Source organism: Leptopilina boulardi, unplaced genomic scaffold, assembly GCF_019393585.1.
Source record: "Leptopilina boulardi isolate dan_hultmark-lab unplaced genomic scaffold, ZJU_Lbou_2.1 LbouV2_89, whole genome shotgun sequence".
Taxonomy (NCBI): Eukaryota; Metazoa; Arthropoda; class Insecta; order Hymenoptera; family Figitidae; genus Leptopilina; species Leptopilina boulardi.
In genome coordinates, this window is record NW_026138037.1 from 96,836 (window position 1) to 119,962 (window position 23,127).

At 27.3% G+C, this 23,127-nt stretch overlaps 1 protein-coding gene across 1 annotated transcript; it reads left to right on the top strand.

The window, feature by feature from the left end:
- Positions 1-1,611: 1,611 nt before the first annotated feature.
- LOC127290830 (uncharacterized) lies at positions 1,612-7,994 on the top strand. Its single transcript, XM_051319646.1, has 8 exons — positions 1,612-2,276; positions 2,950-3,827; positions 4,388-4,497; positions 4,594-4,701; positions 5,884-5,911; positions 5,990-6,267; positions 6,915-7,116; positions 7,921-7,994. Exons 2-8 carry the CDS (start codon positions 3,650-3,652, stop codon positions 7,992-7,994), a joined length of 978 nt encoding a protein of 325 aa, XP_051175603.1. The 5' UTR covers positions 1,612-2,276; positions 2,950-3,649.
- Positions 7,995-23,127: the final 15,133 nt, after the last annotated feature.

Here is a 23,127-nt window from a genome sequence, read left to right on the forward strand (position 1 = left end):
CGCTTTCGAAATTTAAAAATTACATAACACTTCTAATTTTTTCAAAGAATTTTCATCTTGTTATGACACATATGTATATAGTCTAATGCATTTAAATTAACAATAAAAAATTGCTGCCAAGTTTTACTACCTTCACGTGTATTTTCACATATGTTTATTTGTTATCGTTTCATGATTACTGTGCTTTCTCATAGATATTAAAATATTTATTTAAAAACAAAAAATTGACGTTTTATGAAATTTATAATTTTTCAAACGGCAATCACTTGATTATATTTTATATAAAAATATTCACGAAATAGATCATTAGATGCGTTCTAAAATTTTTTATAAGAGAGCTATAATATTTTAAGGGTATTATAAAGAGTTTAATTATGAATAAAAAAATTTCAATTTATAAAAGGCTTGTAATTGTATATAAAAGGACACTAGATTATTCACAAATAGATAAACTGATGGGTTTCTAAAAAATTTACAATTTAGCCATAATAGTATAAAGTTAATAAGAAAATTTTTAAATAAAAAAGTATGATTTTTTTAAATGTCAATAATGTATTCAAATTTTAAATACATGTTAATTATTTTTAAATATATTTATTAAAAAGGAATTTTAAAAGATATGGCCAAAAATCGCACTCGCAAAATTTCTCCAATATAATATTTTCTTTATGAGGAAGCAATTATTTAATTTGTCACATTTATGATTTTAAATTATGTTAAAAATTACAATTTTTATGCATGAAGAGGTATACTATATTAATTATTAATAATTAAAAAGTCTAATTTTTAAAACATAAAAAATATTCCAAAAGAGAATGAACTTACGAATGCAGCAGTAGAGAAGTTATATTTCATAAATTCAAACACGAACGAGAACATCAAAAAGAGACAGCGTGAATTCTTCTCATTTATTTGTTTGCAGTCCCTTGTGTCATGTGACAAGTCAATCTCATTACCAGCAAAGAGTTTAACTAAATATATAAAATATAAAAAATGTAATTTTTATATTTAGACAATCATTGAAATTAATCTGCTCTTTACCTCCGAAGTTTTTGTTAGGTTACTAAGGTAACAAACGAATATTTATGAATGCGACATATTTTCTTATATTTGTAAACTACAAAAATTGTCATTTTTCAAAAAAAATTTCTTGCGTCTGTTACATTAGTACATCGGTGGAATTTGCCTAAGTTGAAAGCAGATTTTATGTATTTTAAATACATTTAATAATTTTTTTGTTTTTTAATAAAGGCAATTTACATAAACAATTGCAAGCAAGAGAATAAGTCTAAAATGGCAACGCTCGAAGAAAAGCGTTGTTGTCAAATTTTTCCCATGCGTTGCTCTATCTATTTTAGACTTATCCTGTAATATTTAATATATTAAATGGTTTTTTTCTTATCTTCAAATCATCTCCGTAATAAAAATGTTATGTCCTTTACAACTTTAAACGACACACGAAAAACTTTATTAAACAACTAAAATTCACTTTGTGTTTTGCACATTTCCGTTTCCAACACGTGTAAATCACGAAGCTAACCCACCGGTTGAGCTAACCATACCACGAAACAAAACAGGTGTCTAGGTCTGTTTGTTATGTTCAGTGCTGCCAACTGAAATGACACAATTCTGGATTTTCTTGTCCGAGAAGCAATTTGTTCAGGGTACGGTCACAGCTCAGCTATCTAAGTAGGGTCGTCATAGCAACGTATAAGAGTGAGAGAAATAAAAAATATTCCTATTTCTCTCACTCTTATCTTAGATAGCTGAGCTGTGACCGTACCCTCATTTTTATCTAGTCCCTTTAATAATTTCACTTGCAAAAGTACTATTTGGCCTTTTTCAATTTAGATTTATTATGAAAACGATATATTTTCTTTTGAAAAGATGGACTATGAAAAAGGCAATTCCTTTTAAATTCTTAATGCTATAGAGGTTCTACACACATGTGATAACACCTTAAGTTAAAAACCTCTACCTAACCTAAACTAAAAACCACCTGTCAAAAGCAAACAAAAATAAACATTGATATAAACCAGTATAAACTAAATCTGTTTATTAAATTTGAATTAACTATTCAAGTATAATGACTAAACACAATCGTTGGTGTTTATTACAATGTTTCACTAAAGATGCTGAATTTTATATAGTGAGAAAAAACAGTTTACTAGTGACCGATGAAGCAGAAATAAAAATCGGGGCAAAAATTCAGTTTCCGTATCCTGAAGACAAAACAAATTCAAAAATTAAAATTGGAAAAATCATTATGGAATCGGGTAAGTAGTTTAGATATTTTGAAACCTACATATATATATAAAAAATATATGTATACTTTCAAATTTTGAATTTCTTTAACTATTCATTTGCTTTAAAAATTATGTCTCTAGCACTGCATTATATTTGCAAAAATTTTTGGTTTTTGAAAAAAATCTAAAATATAGTTCTTTAATTATATTAGTATTTTATAATTGAATTCAATAATAAAGTAATTGACAAAATATCTTTTTAAAGGTCGTCTCTCAAATATACAAATTATACATTTTTTTAATAACTTATTTGTAAAAAAATGCAGTTATTAAAACAACTTTTAACTTATTCAATTGTTAACAATTCAATATTAATTTAAAAGTGTCCTAGCTGTTTCCTAAACTTCACTTTAAAAATTGAAAATATAAAATTTGATTATTAACGTTTAATTAATATCGACCGAGTGATAAAATCATTTTACTTTAAAAATTTTACTTTCTTTTGAGGTTAATATATATTATTTTTCTTCAAATTATTGTTTGTTTATTATATTTAATCATGTTAGGTAATGAAAGAGATAATAATAAATAAATACTAATAATATATTTTATTCTCTCAAAATTTTTCTCACTATGTTTAAATATAATATAATGCAATATATTATATATAATGCACTGATTTTTATAAATAATAAATTTTTAGAATCGCAGAAAATAGTACAGAATGAAATGAAAAAGATGAAAATAGAAATGGAAGAGAACGGAATCACGATAGAAGATATAATGAAAGAAGAAAAGGAACAGTATGAAGAAAAACGACAAGAATATCGCTCAAGAGCAAGACAAGATAATATTGATATGGCAAAATTGCTACTACAAGAGTTAGACGAAAGAACTAAACGTGAAGCTAATTTACAGAATAGTATTGTTGAAGCGTTAAATTTAACAGAAGAAACGAATGCTTCAGTTTTGAACATTGAAAGTTTATTTTACGATTTAAACAAAATTTAAACAAAATGTGTTTTAAAAAAAAAATTTCGGCGTTTCTTATTTTCTTATTTTTGAATGTCACATAATGTAAGTTCAAATATGAAAATTAAACAAAATCTGTATACTTAGTTTATTTGTTGAAACAGGAGATACATTTGTATCTCCTGTACATATGTATCCATTTCATAATAAATAATTAAATGAAACAAAAAATAAAATGACCTGAGAAATTGAATTTCACACATTTTTCGTTATTATCATATGAAATTAGCTGCTAACTTTTATTTGTTACGTTTGCATTTTAAAACAAAATAGGAACGAAAATATAAAAGCGATGTCATTTTCATCTAATTTGCTGCTAGTCAAATCGTGAAATTTATTCAATTTAAAAATTAAACTTTTTTTATTGAAAAATGGATCAAGAATTACTTCTTATTGAGGGCGATGGTTGTTTCACAATTATAAATAAAATGTCAGTCATTTTCGATTCAAGTATTCCGGAACTGAAACGTGGGATAACCATCAAGTATCTTTGGCCAGAATTTTCTGCAGTGCAAAAACGTTACACGGGAACCATAATTGGCATGTCAAGTATGTTTATGCTTTTATATGAATGCTATAATTTTTTTTATTATTTATTCTCTTAGCAACCTAACTTTTAATTATTATTTTCATTATATCATAATTATTATTATTTTATTGAAATTAAAATTTTCTAATTTCAAATTCAAAAATGAGATAGCGAAAAATTTCTATCTTTAGATAAAAGATTTTAGGAAATTTCAATGGATTGGAAATTTACTGAATCCTTTTCGTCTTTACCATATAATAATAAAATCATTAAATTATAATTCAAATGGATATTTTAATTTAAAAGTAACTACATAATTTTTTTACGATTTTATTTGAATATTGTACATGAAAAATGTAATTTTTATTCCTTAGTTTTACTATAAATAAAATGATTAATGACGCAAACATAAATAATTAAACATTTTTAAAACACATTATACAGCAACAGTTATTTTAAAAATCCTGAAAGGGTTAACAATTTTTTTAATATTAATTTTTATATTAAAATTTTTTTATTAATTTTTAAGAATTCAAAATTAATTTTAAAAATTGTAATATGCTTAAAAATTTATTTACAGACAGCGAGAAAGAATTGCTAACACTGCAAAATCAAAAATTAAAGGAAGCTGGAAAAAGAAGTCAGGCAAAGAAACGAAAACTTCAATGCGACTCTTTTTCTGAAAGTGAGGTATTATTATTATAAATATAATAAAATAGTTTATTTATTTATTTGCATTTTAACGAATATTTTAAAATTTATTGCCTTTCCTAATTAATTTTACAGGATCAATCAAATTTCGATGAATCAAGTTCAAATGTAATTTTTGACAAAATTCAAGAGGCATTGCAACTTAACAAACAGTTAACTAAGATTTTAGAGGATTTAAAAAAAGTAGGTTTAAAATTTATGAAAATATTAATACAATGTTTAAAAGTTAGAAATATTAAAATAAAGATAATCCAAAAATTAAAAAAACAAAAATTATGAAAAGGAGTATGAACTTTAATAAATTATAAAAATTTTATTAATTTAAAATCACTTTTTAAGTAGTAGCAATGTGTTATTTCATAATTTGCAAACGAAATTAATTATTAAAATAATTTGTATATTATTTTATTATTCATTCAAAATATCATTTTAAAAGATATTTTAAATATAATAGATTTGCAATAAAAAAATTGAAACACGAGCAATTCCATACGTGAACTGATCCAATCAAAACAATTAGATATTAAGGAACTTTCCTTTGATCAAATTAAGAATTAACATAATTTCTACAAAAATTAGGCGATTGTAACTTTCATATAGTACATTTTAAAGCATTTATTGTGTTCTTTTCAATTACAAAACTCTTTTTTTAAAATATTATTTAACCCCTGTTTTTTCTAAAATAAACTTTATTTTTCAATTTTTACAAAGAACTACCTGTTTTTTTCTTTTTTTATCTTTTTTATTGGAAAGCTGACATTTTTTCCAATCAATTATGTAAAGTTAAAAAATGGGACAACAATGGGTTTTCAATTAAATAAACAAAAAGTTTTTGAAAAGTTGGTTTTTTTATTTTCTTGATTGTAATCCCATTTTTAAAATTAACATAATTTGTTGGAAAAAATCTCATCTTTTCAATGAAAGTGATAAAAAATTAAAAAAAGAGGGAGTTTTTGTAAAAATTGAAAAATAAAGTTTATTTTTGAAGAAAGAGTAGTTAAAAATTTTTTCATAAAAAAGGAGTTTTTGTATTGGAAAGTACGCAAAAAATCGTATAAAATTCACTAGATAAAAATTAAAATCTGGCAAGTTTTGTCGAAATTATACAGATTTGAAATTAGTATAATCTCGCTTAAAACGGAATAACTAAATTCCTCATAAATTAAACAATTAATTTTTTATAAAATTAATATTTTAGGATTTAATTCAACGATACCAATTACTCAATTTACATAAAATTTCACTTGTAAATCTTTTTTCTTTCTGCGACAGTATTATCAACATTTTCCTTTTGTTGCTCTTCCTGACTATAAATAAAACTAAACTTTTCTAAAAAGAAAATGTAGAAATTTCATATTTTTTTAGCTCGCTTTTTCTGTTGACCGAAGCCAAGGTAAAAATTTACGCTTCTCATCAATTTCGAGTGCAATTAAAGATAACACACCATTATTGTCAAATTTAAATAATGCAGTAACTGAGCACCAGGCATCTACATCTTTCAATTCGCTTTTGGAAAATCCACATTCCTCAATAATTTCAAAATCCATAAAAGAAAAAGCAGTTACTAAGCCTCTCGCATCTACTGCTTTCAATTCGATTTTGGAAAATTATAGCGAAGACTATGAGGAAAGTGAAGGTGAACAACATCTTGAAAAAGAAAACATCACTGGTCCTAAACTCATGGAAACAGAGGGTGTTGTTGAAGAGAACAATATGTTCATATTTACGAAAAGTACTGCCGGCGATAAGGTAAATGCTTTATATCTATTTAGTTTACATCCATTATCATGTCTTTAAAGATTCTATACAAATTCACATAAATTTGTATGAATCAATAAATATAATAATAGATATAAATATAAATAAATAATATATAATAAAATAATAACCATCCAAGTAGCACGTAATATTAAAGTAATATTTCTCCAAGTTTAAATATCCCCCCGATGGTAATATAACGGTAAAATTCAGTGAGATTACACGGTAATGTTACTGCACTGTTACTGGAATATTACGCGGTAATCTATAGTGAATAAAAATTGCAGCAAAATCCATATCTAATGATTAAAGAAGAAAAGTTTTCCTTTTTTCCTGATTACATTGACACTTTATTAAATTTCTTTGACAATCGTATTATATTACAGCAATGTTCCCAAAATATTACTGTAATATTATAGTAACATTACCGCGTAATATTTCTGTAATGTTCCTGTAGTCTTATGATAACATCGATTTTAATATTACAACCGTGGGAACATTTTAATATTGCAGTAATATTACTTGGTAATATTTGTGTAATATTACGTGCTACTTGGGCAATGAATAAAAATAAATATAATAAGTAGATTAAAAAATATAACGAATAAAATTTAATGTAAACTAATTTTTATTTTTAGGCTGTTGAATTGATCTCAGAGAGCGATGTATATATCGATAAAACCGTTTTGAAAGACTGCAAACGCAAAGCAACATCGCATAATGCATTAGCGCGAATGCTAATGTCCAACATTTTTACTGCAGAAGCACTTCTTCAATATAATTTGGAAACAAAAAAGAACAAGGAAGGACTTCCAAGTTCTGTCATTGACGTGATTTTAAGTAATTAAAATTTCAATCTTATTGCAGGGAGGCGAGAGACCAGGAAAATTGAGAACAGTCAGACAATTTTTATAGTCAGAAAAAAATCAGGGAAAAAAACGATGGCTCCGAACGACACTATCTCTACTCTAGCAAGGTCCTGTATTTTGTAGTAACTCTGAAGCGCTTTTGTATTTTGTGGCAACAGCGCAGTCGACGATTCGACTCTTTGCGATTCGTTGCCTTCTCTCAAATTAAATTTTTTCTTTAAAATTTTATGACACTTTTCTCTCAATTTTTCTGTCACTTTTTTAAAAATTTCTACCATTCATATTATTTTGTCGATTCTTTTAAAAAAATAATTTAATTAATTTTAATTATTAAAAAAAATTATAATTTTTTCCCCATTCCTTCATTCTCTTTTTTCGGTAGGACTAGATATGATTTTCTACAGAAATAATACAAAATATAGAAGCGCGCCAGAGTTACTATAAAATTCAGGAGCTAGCTAGAGTTGAAATAGTGTCGTTCGGAGACATAGAGATGTAAAATTATGTTTAAAGTTAGAGAATGTTTATTTACTGCGTGGATCTTAATTACTTTTATTCCAAAAGTGCTATCAACTTTTGCTTATTTTTTATTTCCTTTTCTCGGATGGTTTCTGATAATTTTAAACCTAAAATAAAAAAATGGTCGAGGTAATGTTAGGGAATTTTCTCGACAATATTTGCTCGCCATCTTGACTACTCTTAATCTTAAAACTTACTATTATTAAATAAGTTGTGTAAAACAATAGAATTAATATTGGAAAATTTTTTTTAACAGAATATTGTATCAATGTAGCAAGGAAGCAGTGTTGCCAATTACATGGAAATTTCCCGGAATACGGGAAATTTTGACAGCATTGGGAAATTTTACGGGAAATGAATAAATTACGGGAAATACTCTAATAATGCACAAATTCAATAGATTTTTAACTATAACTCAAGTTTTATAACAGAATAAATTTTAAAAAAGTTTTAATGATTTATAAAACGATAATTAATTCAAAAATTAAAAATAAAATACAGAAAAACTCAATATAAATAGTAACAATAGCAATACAAATAATAATAATCTTTTATCAGAGCTTATATATTATATTATAATTCTAATAAATTACAATTTTATATGGTGGGAAATTTCATGGAAATTTAAGAAATTTTTCCGGGAAAAATCGGGAATTGTATACTAGACTGACGGGAAGTTGAGGGCGCTCACTCTGGCAACACTGCAAGGAAGAATGGATGGAGGCCGAACAATGATCGGGCAGTAATTGATAGTCTTCGCTCTAAATTAAAAGAAATAAAAGTAAAACATGCCCATAAAACGCAACCGAAAAAGTAAAAAAAGTTATTCAGTTTAATTATTTAATTAATATTAATGTTCATTTGATGGTACAATTTGTTCAAAAATTAAAAAATTAATAAAACTTATTGTAGGCTATATAGAGTTGTTGATTCAAATTAACCTAAATACTTGTTTGAGTTTTATTTTTACTATTTGAGTTGAAATTACCTGCAGAAATTTATCTGGATAGACCAATTGTAACCTCCTAGTTTATTATTTTTACTATTTGAGGGGAACTTTGCTCAAAACATTCACCTGGATATCTGATAGACAAATTGTGACCTGGTTTATCATTTTTCATATTTGAAGTGTACATCCCGGAAAAAGTTGACCTAGATTTACCTGGACAGCAGGTAGATAATTGTCGACCTGATGTTTTATTTTTGTCATGTTTAAATTCTTCAACATCGTTTGGAAAATAATTTTATGTTTTTCATATAAAAATAATGAAGAAAAAAATTTGCGGAAATTCAGCGGAGCCACTCCGCGGAATTACTTTGCGGAAACTCCGCGGAATGATTCCGCGGAGTTTCCGCGGAACCTTTCCACGTGGGTTCTCTTATATAATTTCTAATTGCCAAAAAAGAGATAGTTTTCTGCATCTTGTCTTTTTTAAATTCTAACTTCATAACAAGTAATAAAAATTTAAACTTCATTCTTTTTAATTTCTTCTTTAAATATATCATACAGATTTATTTCTGAAAATTTCATTTTTTAAAAATATGCCGCAACGACTTTTATGAAATACAATGCATATAATACAGAGTTCATCAAAACAAGAAAGATAAATTTATTTTGCCAAAACGGATAAAATCAATGTGTTTTAGAAAAAGGTCGAATAAGGAGAAGAATAAATTATTTTAACAATTAAAGAAAAAATTGAATTCTGTGCAAGCCGATAAAATTGAAAGGTGATTATATTATTTTGCGTGTCAATAACAATAACTACGATAATGACAGTATATATGGAGTGATATTTATTATAAAACTTAATAGCTACTACTAATTTTATTCAATTTTCTTGTAGATATAACCAATTTTATGAAAATTTATTTTTTCATAGCTCCTGTCAAGTTTTTCAATTATTGCTTAGATAGTTATTTTCTAGAGGTTTTTAATTGTTTAACAATAAGACATTTTTTTAATATTTGGGATTTAATAATCACTAAAAAATTAACTGTTTTATTGAGACTCAATCTTCTTTGTGCATTTTCATTTAAAAAATGACAATCATAACGCGTCACGAATATAAATTGATTTTGAGAGTTACAGTAATATATAAATTTTCTAAATTATTTAAATCTTCAGATTCTCGTTCTTTTTATTTAGGTTCCAACACTTGAACTATACCGATGGTACAAATTGTCACATCTCGTATGTTTGTGCTACTATATCTTCCGTTAATGCTTAGCTAGAGGACTACAATTTTCTGACTTACTTTTTTGTTGAGTTTAATTAGTATACCAAATTTCAGATTTTTATCATTATCAGAACCTGAGATTTGAAATGTCATACCTAGAAATACTGACAAGAAATTTTGTTCAATGGTTATTAATATTGTTAAAAACAATTATTATTCCAAAATTAAAAAATAATCATTACGAACAGTTATTACAAAGTATAAACAATGAACGCGCTTATCAAAAAATAGATTTTGTCAAAATCTCAGTTGAACTTTTTTTTCGATATACATAATTTATTGTTGAAGGATTTTTTATTATTTTAAAACCTACTGGAAGTTTGCAATTTGTCGTAATAGTTTTCTATATTGCTGTAAAGTTAACATAAAAAAGGCCGTTTTTTATCATTTAAACGTATTTTTTAGTGAAAAATTAAAATGCTAGAGTATTTCCGACATTGGATTCAAAATATACTTGAAGAAACCTATGAATAGTTGTAGATATGCAGGATCTTTTGTAGTTCTAGTGTTAATAAAAGCAACAACAAAAATCTTTGAAAATAAATTATTTTATTAACAATGAATTATTCATTTTTTATTTTAAAAATCTAAGTTCCTTTCTTTATTGTCCATCGTAGTCCAATTTTTCCTTCACATTCATCCAATCTGCAATGAAAGTCCATCAAGTAGCATAAAATGGGACATTTATTTTTGCTTATTTTTGTCTAATTGGATTATATAACGTTATTATGTTATTCAGTCATTTATTATGTCATCAATTTAAATATATCCAGTTATTATGAAATCTTCTTGTACTGCATCTATAAATATATTTTTAGGAATACACATTAGTAATTCACATTAACAAATATAAAAATTAAATTTACATTTGTTGTTGGGTAATTTCATTACCAACTATTGAATTTTTATATTATTATATACATTGAACAAACTGTATGATGAATGCAATAAATGTTTGCGCAAATAATTTTATAATTTTTTTATGATGGAGAAAAATTAAGATTAAATTAACTTAAAAATGATAAAATAATGAAAATGTGTGAAATAAATATAAAAATTTTAGATATTTACCTAAGTTATTAATCAGTTTCCCACACATTACATAGTGAAACAGCTGCAATTCCTTCGTCACTGGGAATTATGAAACCTGGACTTATAATTGCGTTGTAAGAGATAAAATGCCTTACTTGAATGTCAGTAACGCGTTGCATATGAGGAGTTCTGAATGCACGTTCTATGCTATGCAAAAATGTCCCAATAAATCCAGCTATTAACTGCCCACCGTATCTGTATGATAGAAATCTTTCAATTACAAAAAATCTTGAGCCCTGACAGAATGCAATATGATTGCAAAATTTCCTTCTGACATTGTCTCGAACTCTGTATTCTGTTCCATTAATGATTGCTCTCCTATATAATCGAATATATCTTCCTGGATGAATTACATTGCCTGCTGCTGTAATAAGATCTACTTCATATGGTTGCGGATAACGAGCCTCTTGTCTTCCAAGACCATGAAAATAATGTCCTTCCGGCATGCCTTCTATTTGATAATTGCTAATTTTAAGAAGACGATAAGCTTCTTGTCTTGCTTCAGCAGTAATTGGTATTTGTGCTGCTGCAACTACAATAAATTTTTTTAAAAAGAATCTAGTAACTATTTGACTTCCTCTGGCATGCGGACTTGTCACAAACTGTAAAATTCTTCTATTCAAAGACTCAAATGGAAGAGCTGAGTACACCCACAAAGGACCCCAGTTGCGTACGGAATGAACGAGGTGATATAAAAGATGCACATTAAACAGCATGTTGATAAGTCCATACAGTCTTTCGTATCCCTGCACAAACTGTTTGATGCAATCATCTGCTCTGCCTAATTGTGCTTGTTGTATAGAGCAGTTATTCAAAATGTAGACCGCTTCACATAGTAGTACTAAATGATTAAAATAAAGCGGAGGCAAAATTCCATCAAGACATGGAAGCGCGTAATAAAGAAGCCAATTACGCCATTCTGATATTTTCCACATTTTATAGAGTTGTATACTGCGAGGCTGTCTAGAATTTCTTGTAGGTGGTTTTATGCTCAATAACCTTCTGTCGATAACTGTGATTTGTTGTGGTCGTCCAATGTACCAATTTTCTTCGGCATCAGTTAAAAATCTTTCAACTAATCTCTTTGCTACTCCTAAAAACGGATTGTGAGCAGGATCAACAACGACACCATTAACGAGGTTAAATTGCGGTAAGGTTGCTAAAGATGAAACGCCTTTAACTCCTTGGACTATTATTCGTTCTCTGTGAGCAGCCAATCCGTCAAGTCTTATTGATCGATCTGTGCGCATTTCATGTTCTCCTGCAGGATATATCCATGTATTATTTTCCATTTGTCCAGGAGCAAGACAATGTGGGCAACCATTTTCACCATTGAATTGTTTCATCCTTAAGACGTCAGGTTTTGCCACGGAGTCTGCTGTGAATATAACTACAATAAATCTACTGATCACCTCATTCTCTCCATCGGGTCTCCAGGGGATTCCATTGCGATGTAAACCTCTTATTTCATTAACTACAGGTTGCATAATAGTATTCATATTAGGATGTTCGTTTGCAACCCACAGACCACCTAATAACAAATGTTTTTTTCGGGAATGGGGTGAAAGTTCATTTAACTGGAAAATTATTGGATATGTCGTAGCGCGAGATGATCGAGTAAGTTTTAAGCCGTCGGTCCATAATGTCAAAGAATAGTTATAAGGATTAGAAAGAAATCCTCCATTACGTTGAAGTTGCTGGTACATCTGTCCATCATAAATATCCTCCATTGCATTCCCATCTAACCTAACTCTATTATCTCTGTAGCGTAATTTTTCCGCGATGTTTGGAATTTTTAATAAGTCCATTAGTTGAGGACGCAAAAGCACTTGTATAAAAATTGCTACAAAGGACTTATCCTGACCTGGACGGCATCTACCGCAAGTACATCTTCTTTGTATTTGACGACCAATTCCAATTTCGTCTTTGCATTTTGAGCAAAAGAACCGATATGTTAAATTTTCCCCTGTTCGACCAAGTACATTCCATAAGGCGTTTTTAGTTGTCGGTATATTAATAAACCGAAATGATTTTTTTAGCCATCTGAAATTGTCCATTAAGCGTTCGTAAGTGTCATTGTGTCGCACTGCCTGTGCTGATGCTACTATAAAATGGTCAATGGCTGCTAACTGTTCTGCACTTTGTAATGGGACGCGCATACCAATAGTATTAATACCCCTAAATAATGTCTCTGTTGCATTTTCTCTTGGTTCATTGTTTCTAACGTGGATTTCTTCGACTTGTCTTCCAGCTGGCATGTTAACATCATTATTGATTTGTCCATCTTGCCTATCTGCGTCTTGCACATTTCGATCGATGTCCATATCTTCATCTTCTTCCTCAGATAAATCTTCATCATCCCCTAAAACTTCTTCACCGTCAAACTCGTCATCAGAACCATACTCTGAAGAATCCCGCTCGCTATTAGAGTCTGAACTAGCATCTTCCTCAATATCTGCCATTTTGACTTTCTATTATGCTGCTTACTGTAAAATAATTTAAAAGCAATTAAATTTCTATTATATAACCTACTATTTTATGTACTTTTTTCTTAAATTTCATAAAATTTTATTCTTTAAGATTGTTTGATAAAAAGAGATTCAAAAAAATTGTTTAAAAAACGTAAGCAATCGCGAAGTATTGTATTATAATTGTTCAAAAATTGGCTTTTACTATTTCCACTGAATTTTCAAATTTTGAGGTGCCCTGAATCAAAAAACATTCTCCGTCAATTGTGTGTGTCCGGTGTCTGTTAGTCTGTCTGGCCGTAGAAAAACTGTTGTTGACACGATAACCTTTGTAAAACTAAGCGAATCAAATTGCAATTTGATATACTCAAAATTGGCATTGACACTTTAATAGCCGAGTTTTTTGTCGTTATTTGAGAGTCAGGATGTATATTAGATTTAATTATTTTAGTATTCAATATAAATAAAAAAAAGTTTTAACACGTTTCACCCCTTAAAACCACCCCTACGTTCAATACTACCCCGAAATATTAATAATTCATCTAAAGGATTAATGAAATTTTTTTCAGCTCTTACATACTTTATAATTATTTCCAAATATTTCCTGTTTGTTTTTAAATTTCAGATGATAATCAACAACCCCTTGAAAAACATCCTTAATGTAAAAAACCACCCTTTTTATTGTAAAAAATTTTGTAAATAATTAAAAACAGATTGTGAATGTATGTGTAGATGTGAATTATAAAAAAGTATTTCTTAGCTACATAGATCACAGTAAACAGAAAATCGTATTTTAAGATCAGTCTTAAATTCAGCACTGTTAGTCATAATGTAATTGGTATGGAAAATCCATTGCGTAAATTGAGCATGGTTGTCTTAAAAATGTTGCATCTTAAAATAAGACCTCTATCCTGCCTTAAAATAAGACTTTCTTTTTACTGTGACGTGAATAATAATGGTAAACACCCCCTTGAAACCCACCCTTACTTCATAACTATTTTTAGATATTGAAATTTGTTTTGAAAAAAATGTGATTGATTTTGTACGTTTCAAAATTATGAAAAAAAATTTTCATGAATTTTTGCTGTCTATAAATGCAATAAAACAAATTTGAAAGGTCTGTTTTTTGAAGGTTTTTCATGCTCTTTCCAATGGTGAATGTTTTTTTTAATTTTTTAATTTTGACCTTGATTCTCTATAATGAAACAAATTTGCTATTTTCACTAAAATCGATGCGTTTTTTTTTAAATAAATAATTGCAAATAAAAGGTAAGGTTTTTTTCTGTTCTGTAGGGGAGAGTGGGGAGTTGTGCCTCGTAGGGAGTCGTGCTCCACCTTAATATTTTTAATATGGGAATAAATATGACAAATTTCAATTATTTTCATATTCTTTTTTCGTTAAAAACTAACTTCTTAATTGGTACTCGTTATTTTTGGAAGCATTTTTCCTGTCATTCCTGAGAGTGAGTTTAAATTTGTTTCTAAAAGTTTTTTTTGACTCTTTATGTTTAGTTTATTTTATTTCGCATTATTTATGAATGCAAATGAAATGAAATGAGACTTTTTACATCTGTATTCATTGAAAATGCAATTAATTACCTAGTTTAATTCAATTATTTTTAAAATAATTTTATTTCATCTAAATTATCTAAAATTAATCTTTTATTATCTTATCTATTAATTTCTTTTATGTAACTTATCTTATTTTTCACGTTTTATAATTTAAATGAAGAATATTCTAAAAGATGTGTCTTTTTCTTCAATTTTCAACGATTGAGCACAACTCCCCACTGATTTTGGAAAGTCATAAAACCAGTATTTTCGAAAAACAAGCAAAATTTCTATTTCCGTCTTGAATTTTAATTCATTCATCATGACAAAAGTTGTATTTTTACGTGTACTAAAAGTTCTATATAATAGAATAATAAAAAAATTATATAATAGTATATTTTATGTCCGCGCACGTCAGTGTAAACAGCTACCGCTGAATGAATTTTAAAAAATTCGTTCGCCATATTAGATCCGCCATTATGAATTTTGAAAAAGTGACACTGGATTCGTAATCGGCGACCCCAAAAACCCTCTGAGTAAGAAATTTCAGGCAAATCTGATCAATTTAAAAAATTTTGGTTCAATGGGGTAGTATTTTATATTTTTTACGCTTGTGAAGAATTTTTCTTACTTATTTTGTTTACAATTCTCACAATATTTTTAAACATGTGTAATAGTTGAGACTAAAAAATAAATTTTTCATGGAATTTATACTGCTTTTTTAAATTTTGTGATTTTTCGACTTTTTTTAAGGGGTGTATTTCAAAAGGGGTAGTTTTTTCAAAAACGTTATGCATATGTATTTGTTCTTCTTGATGGGCCCTTCAAAATGGGACGAAAGCGAAGTTAATACGTTAAGATTGAAGAATGTTATGATTTTTTGAAGTGGGACATATATGTCCAACTTTCCATTAAAGGGTTAAAATGCCAAAAGCTGAAAAAATTTATTTTTAAAAAAAATTTTTACAACACAGTTTTTTCTGTATTGATAAAGGCAAACACTTTTTTTTCTAAAATTTTTCAATTCAAGTTAAATTTAAGGGGGGAAACTCGTGTAAAACAATTTTTTTACAATTTTTTTGTTGCTTTAAAAATTAGTTTATTATCTATAGAATATGATCCTACATGACTAATCTATAATTAGATTTATGAATGTCTATAGTAAACATAAGTTTCGCATTTTAGATTTTTTTTTTTTTAGATTTTTAGATTTTTAGTTTTTTCTTCGTCATGCGATTAGTCCTTAAAAATTAATATTGTGATTCATTTTTTCGGTCTTGAAAATGTTTTACTTTTGTTCACCATCATAGTTACAACCATACTAACATTGCTCTGCCATGCTAAAGAAAAACCAACAACAGTGCATTACTTCTGAAACTGAAAAAATCAGGAAAAAATGTTCGTATTGAGAACTTCCAAAGAAAACACTTCTATATATATATAAAGGTTCTAAAAACAGTACGTTTTAAATATATTTTACACTTCTAGAATGTCTTACTTTTTTAGTTCTAAACTATTGCATTATGAATTGATGTAAATACTGTTCTTTTTCTTTTTTGCAAATTATTATAAATCGTTTTCATTTGTTTAGAGCGGCTTCATTCTTTCTTCAATATAATTATTTTTATAATTACCAGTTAAAAATTTAAAATTCCGCACATTTTAGTAATGTAAAATATTCTTGATACATTCTGTTTTTATAAACTTTACTTAGAGCATTTTCTTTGGAATGGCCAAAGGTAGAAAAAAATATCATTCAAAGTGTACTCATTCTCATCTTAAACTACTAATCAAATCCATGCCAAGCAGAAAACTTTTAACTTCTTGAGAAAACACTATATATATATATTAGGGTCGCTTGTTACGAATTTAATGTCACATTTACTATTATTGACGGTTGACAAGTGTCAAATCAACTGTCATTTCGGATAAAAATTTGGTTTTTAAAAATTCAAATTACAGGTAAGTAATTTTTAGGGTCGCTTGTTATGAACTTAATATCAAATGAACAATTTTGACAGTTGACAAGTGTCAAATTAGCTGTCAACTCGGCTAAAAATTGGATTTTTAAAGGTTTAAATTATAGGTAAGTGGTTTTTAAGGTCATTTGTTACGAATTTAATATCAAATTTACTTTCATTGACAGTTGACAAGTGTCAAATCAGCTGTCAACTAGTCTTAAAATTTGGTTTTAAAAAATCCATATTATAGGTAAGTGGTTTTTAAGGTCGCTTGTTGCGAATTTGATGTTAAATTAACAATTTTGGCAGTTGACAGGTGTCAAATCAACTGTCATTTCGGATAAAAATTTATTTTTAAATAATTTATATCACAGGTAAGTGATTTTCAAGGTCGTTGGTTACGAGATTGATGTTAAAATTTGCAGCGGTAAAATTAAATTTTTAAAATTTTCTTGTAAATGAAATTTAGAATAAAAATATTTTTGCATTTTCTATAGGAATAAGCGAACAGTCACTAATTCAAATTTAGAGAGTGGTACTGTTACGGACAGTCATCGTTTCGCTCCCGTGAGGGGAAGTAACCTTTCTCTGCCATGCGGACAAGGACCTGTGTTCGAGTTTCAGATCGAATGTAGCACCGTGAGGGGCCCGGATCCTTATTCCTTTATTAAGAATATTTCCCTAATGGCTTTTTTTACAAAAAAATAAAATTTTTAAATATCAACATTTTCAAAGTTTTTTTTATTAAATTTGAAATCCTTATTTTATTACGATTTCATACATATGATATTTGCCTTAAAAATGTTAACTTTTAAAAAGTTTATAATTAAATAATTTTTTTAATGCATTTCTCCCTTCTAATCTTTTTTCTCACTCTCATTCAAGTAACCGATTACTTGTCTATTATCTAATAAATATTTGCTTAAATCAAACTAATTATATGTGAATAAATTATTTCAGTATTTGAAGTAAATATGTATTATTAAATTGATTCAAGTAAATATTTATTTTATGATTGTCAAGTAATCGTTTATTTGAATCAATTAAATGATATTTGCTTCAACTACTTAAATAATTAAATTAAATACAATTTATTTGCTTCAAATACTGAAATAATTGAATTAAATACACTTTATTTTCTTCCAATACTAAAAAAATTGAATTAAATACAGTTTATTTGCTTAAAATATACTGAAATAATTTATTCAAATGCAATGTACTTGATTCAGTCAAATATATGATTTATAATAGATAAATATTAGGTTATTTGAATCCAGTAACATTTTTTTCATTGTTCTAGGAAATTAGTAACTTTTACTAACAATTAGTAATATTTTACTACTCAAAATGGGGAAAAGTCATTCATGAAAATTAATAACATTCATGGAAATTCTATTAATTCAGTTTCAGAGTAAAATTTCATTCCTTTCTTATTAATTTTCAAACAAATAAAAATATTTACTCTAAAAAATATTTATTTGATGTCAATAACATTTTTGAATAAAATAATTTAGAATTGATGGAAATACTATTTATTTGATTTAAGTAAATATTTATTTGATAATAGACAAGTAATCGGTTATTTCAGTGGAATAGAATACAATGCATTTAAGAAATAATAAAATTATAAACTTTTTAAAAATCAACATTTTAAAGGCAAACAATATAAGCATGAATTTGTAATATCATAAGGATTTCAAATTTAATCAAATAAACTTAGAAATGTTGATATTTAAAAAATTTATATTTTTGAAAAAGGCCATTAAGGAAAATTGAAAAAACTTATTTCTGAGGGATTAGATGGTATTTAAAGGTATGGAAATATATAAAGCACATATATTTCATACATTATATAAATATTATTTTATTTGTGTTTAATAATTTCTTATTGTTTTTTGTGTTTTTATAAATAAAAACACCTTTTTAAACACGCCAACATAATACTTAGATAATTATGCTGACAGTCCTAAGCCTGAAAGTGTGAATAAAAAAATGTGTTTTTTTATTAAAATGCGAAGAAAAATGCATGGTAAAAAAATTTTTCTCTAAAAAAATAATAAAAATCTTTAATTTCAACATTTTTAGAGCAAACAAGATATGACTGAAATCGATATTATATGTACTAATTGCACCCTTCAATTCAATCAAAAATTACAAAATTTTTAAATATTGACATTTTTAATTCGAACAACATATGCACGTAATCGTGAAATTCCGATGAATAAGAATATGTTAAAAAAAAATTAAAAATTGTTAATATTTAAAAATATTATAATTTTCATGAAAAACTCATTAAGGGCCATAAATATAAAATGTCATTAGGCCCGAGAACGCTGCTCAGGCCCCCCGCAGTGCCTTGTTCACTCAAGACACTAGTTCGGTCCCGGCCGGTAGAGTGGGGGTATAGTTCTTCCCCTCACGGGGCTAACTTGGACATCGCCCCTCGAGCTCCGGGTTTATGGCCCGGCCGGTAGAGTGGGGTATACTATTTCCCCTCACGGGAGTCTTTCGATAATCGCCCTTTAAAAAATGATGAGAGTGTTATTTCAGCTTCTGAAATCGGATAAATTCTAATTTTCGCTAAAAATACTTAAAAAATAATCATACATAGTATATTTCAAATTTCTAAATTAATTATTTGACTTTTTAATATCAAAAATTTTTTCTTGACTTTTTTCGTCAACGGAAGGCTTCAGGAGAAAATGATCTTTTTATTGTGCATTGTGCTGAGTCAAATAATTCAAATTTATTGTGTAACTTGAAGCTAGTTATATCAGAAAAAACAAAAATCATAGAAGAAGGTAGTTTCAAGGGACTACGTAAGGGACAAGAACTGACACAACCTTCCACAACTGGAAGGTCATGTTCTTCAGAGGCCCCAGTTTATGAAAAGAAATTAAGAAAAGATGTTTAACATTAAAAGCTCTACTAATTAATTTAGAACATTAAAAATTAAAATATATTTTGTATGAATATTTTTACCTATTTTCAGACAAAAATTTGTATTTCTGCGATTGCTAGAAACTGAGATTCTAACTCTATACGCCAAACTAATTAACATATTCAATTTTTTTACCATTGCATTTTTTAATAAGTGATATAAATATCTGATTTTTTTCTTTTTCAATAATTTTTTGATTTCTATGGTAAGGGAAAGTCAAAAGAGACAAATTTCTCGACTTTTCCGTATTTTTTTTATCATTTGTCTGTACTATTGTTAACGCTATTTTCTTACATCCATGAAACTTGCATCAGTTTATTCGCTATAAAATTTATTTTTCTTTTTTTTTAGCGATTTTTTCCCTGAGTTACTCAAAAATTTCTAAAGGGATCAGGATTTTTGAGAAGGATATTAAATTATACTACATATTTCATTCTATATTCTTCGGAAATTTTTTTTAAAAACCTTGGAATTTTAAATTCGGAGTGGCTATTTCGTCCGTCGCGGGCGAATTAATTCATTTCTCTTATTTCGCCCGCGACGGGCGAAATAGATACGATTATGTGAAGTGTCTATTTCGCCCGTCGAAATAAATGTGTTTTAGAAGACGGTCGAAATAAGAAAAATAGATTACTTCACCCGTCCAAAAAAATCAAGTATTTGCAAGACGGGCGAGTATATTATTTCGCCCATCAGGTGATAAAACAAAAACGAACGAAATAATTAAAGTACAATATTTCGCCCAACAGGTATAAACAGCTGTTTCATATTTGTTATTAAAAATTATTTTTATAATTAATTTGAAGTTTTGAAAAATAATTATTATATTAAATAAAAACTTGATTTAAAAAAGGTTATAAAATATATGATTTTTTAATAATATGTGTTATTAAATTTACATACACTGAAAAAAAATTTATTTGTTTCAAATAATCAATAATAATCTTGAAAAAAATACCATTTAAGTGACTCAAATAATAATTATTTAATATAAATAAATATTTATTTGATAATAGTCAAGTGACTGATTATTTCAATGAAATAAATCTTTTTCATGTATTTAATTTTTTTATTTGAATAAATAAAATCAGATACGAAAAAACTATATTCAATTATAAATTGTACAATTAAAAATTAGCGTACATATAATATAATAATTAGGTTAAATAAATTTTAGCCAATAGCTTACAAAAAATGTCAGAAACAGTCGATTTCTAAATTTATTTCAAGGGGTGGGACCAGTAAAATTTCAAAGTTTATGTAGTGTATTTAATTTTTTTTCTGGCATTATTTAGGGTTTAAAAATTATTCTTAATTATTGAAATTTGAAAAAAAATATTTTTGTCAATTTTAGAATTTTTTTTTTAAATTAAAAATTTTTAGGGTTCCGTACTCGGTTCGGAACCCTATTAATATCGGTTTTTTTGAAATCGTTTACCCCCTCCCTAGCGGTCACACAAATTTATCTAGAGAGCTGAAAATTAGTACACATATGTATTTTCGCGTGCAGATTACAGGAAAAATACAGCGAACTTGATTCCGATCAATTTACATAGCGTTGTCAAGGAAAAATCAAAAATTCCGAAAAAAATAATTTTTTCTCCCTAGCGCACACAATATTCAACACAGACAGTTTATATTTAGTATACAAATGTATTTTTACGGGTAAAATACAGGGGAAAAAAAGCGGTCACGATTAGAGTTGATGATTAACTTTTTATCAAGTTTTTCAAGAAAAAATGACAATTTTAGAAAAAAAATGTATTTTTCCAGCAAAAACGAACAAAATTTTATTTAAAGGAAATTAAATTTATATATTTTAACGTATTTTTACGTGTAGATTACAAAAAAAATATAGCGAGCATGATTGGAGTTGATTATCATAGCGTTGTCAAGGAAAAACCATGAATTTTTACGAAAAATACCTAAAAATGACTATGTACCCCCCCCCTAGCAGCCACATCTTTTGACATAAAGAGATCAAATTTGGCACACTTACGTATTTTTACGTGAAAATTACAGGAAAAATATAGCGAACTTGATTCGAATCAATTTACATAGCGTTGTCAAGGAAAAATCAAAAATTTCGAAAAAAATGATTTATTCTCCCTAGCGCACACAATATTTAATCCAAATTGTTCATATTTGCTGTAAAACTGTATTTTTGCGTGAAAAATACAGGGAAAAAATGTAAGCACAATTGGAGTTGATGATCAATTTTTATCAAATTTTTGAAGAAAAATAATAAATTTAAGAAAAAAATGTATTTTTCCGCAAAAAAGTTGATCTAAAGTGATTCAAATTTATATATTTTGACGTATTTTTACGTGTAGATTACAAAAAAAATATAGCGAGGATGATTGGAGTTGATTTTTCTGGGTCTGTCAAGAAAAAACTGATAATTTTAGAAAAAATCATGAATTTTCTCCCAATAACGGAACAAATTTTTTCTAAAGGGCTTCAAATTTTCTATTTTTACGTATTTTTATGTGTAGATTATAGAAATAATTTAATAAACATGATTGAGTTTATTTCTTCAGTCGTTACAACTCTAAAATAAAAAAAATCGGACAAGACTGAAATCGAGGGTTCCGTACTCGAAGCGAACTTATTTGGTATAAAAACAAATGTTTATAAAATATGTGTTGTATGACAACTAATATAAGTGATACGAAGAGGAACAATTTTCTTGAATTTTACAAAATTGTTCCTCTTCGTATTACTTATATTAGTTGTCATACAACACATATTTTTTAAACATTTGTTTTTATACCAAATAAGTTCGCTTCGAGTACGGAACCCTCGATTTCAGTGCGAGTGTAACTCGCACTTGTCCGATTTTTTTGTTGTATCACCTAACGGGCGAAATAATCTATTCTTCTTATTTTGCCCGTCTTCTAAAAGTAAAACACATTTATTTCGGTGGGCGAAATAAGAAGAATGAATTAGTTCGCCCGAGCGGGCGAAATAGATGCAGCCTTTTAAATTAAATAATTGCTCTACACACTTTGTTGATATTTTTGAATAATTGTTTCATTGACAAATGCTTGAATTATTGCTTGCAAAAAGATAAACTTAATTTAATTAAAATTTCAACTGTTTATTATAACCGGATATGAAAAAGCGACCTCAAAAGCATCAGATTAGAGGTTATGTTTTGCAATTCTGAAGTAAAAATACATACACAAAGAAGATCAACTCTTAACATAA

Bases quoted from the DNA above. Each gene is read 5' to 3' on its own strand.
- LOC127290830 (XM_051319646.1), top strand. From the start codon at position 3,650: ATGGATCAAGAATTACTTCTTATTGAGGGCGATGGTTGTTTCACAATT. The intron at 3,828-4,387 runs GTATGTTTATGC...ATTTATTTACAG, and splicing joins AACCATAATTGGCATGTCAA to ACAGCGAGAAAGAATTGCTA. The intron at 4,702-5,883 runs GTAGGTTTAAAA...ATATTTTTTTAG, and splicing joins TTTTAGAGGATTTAAAAAAA to CTCGCTTTTTCTGTTGACCG.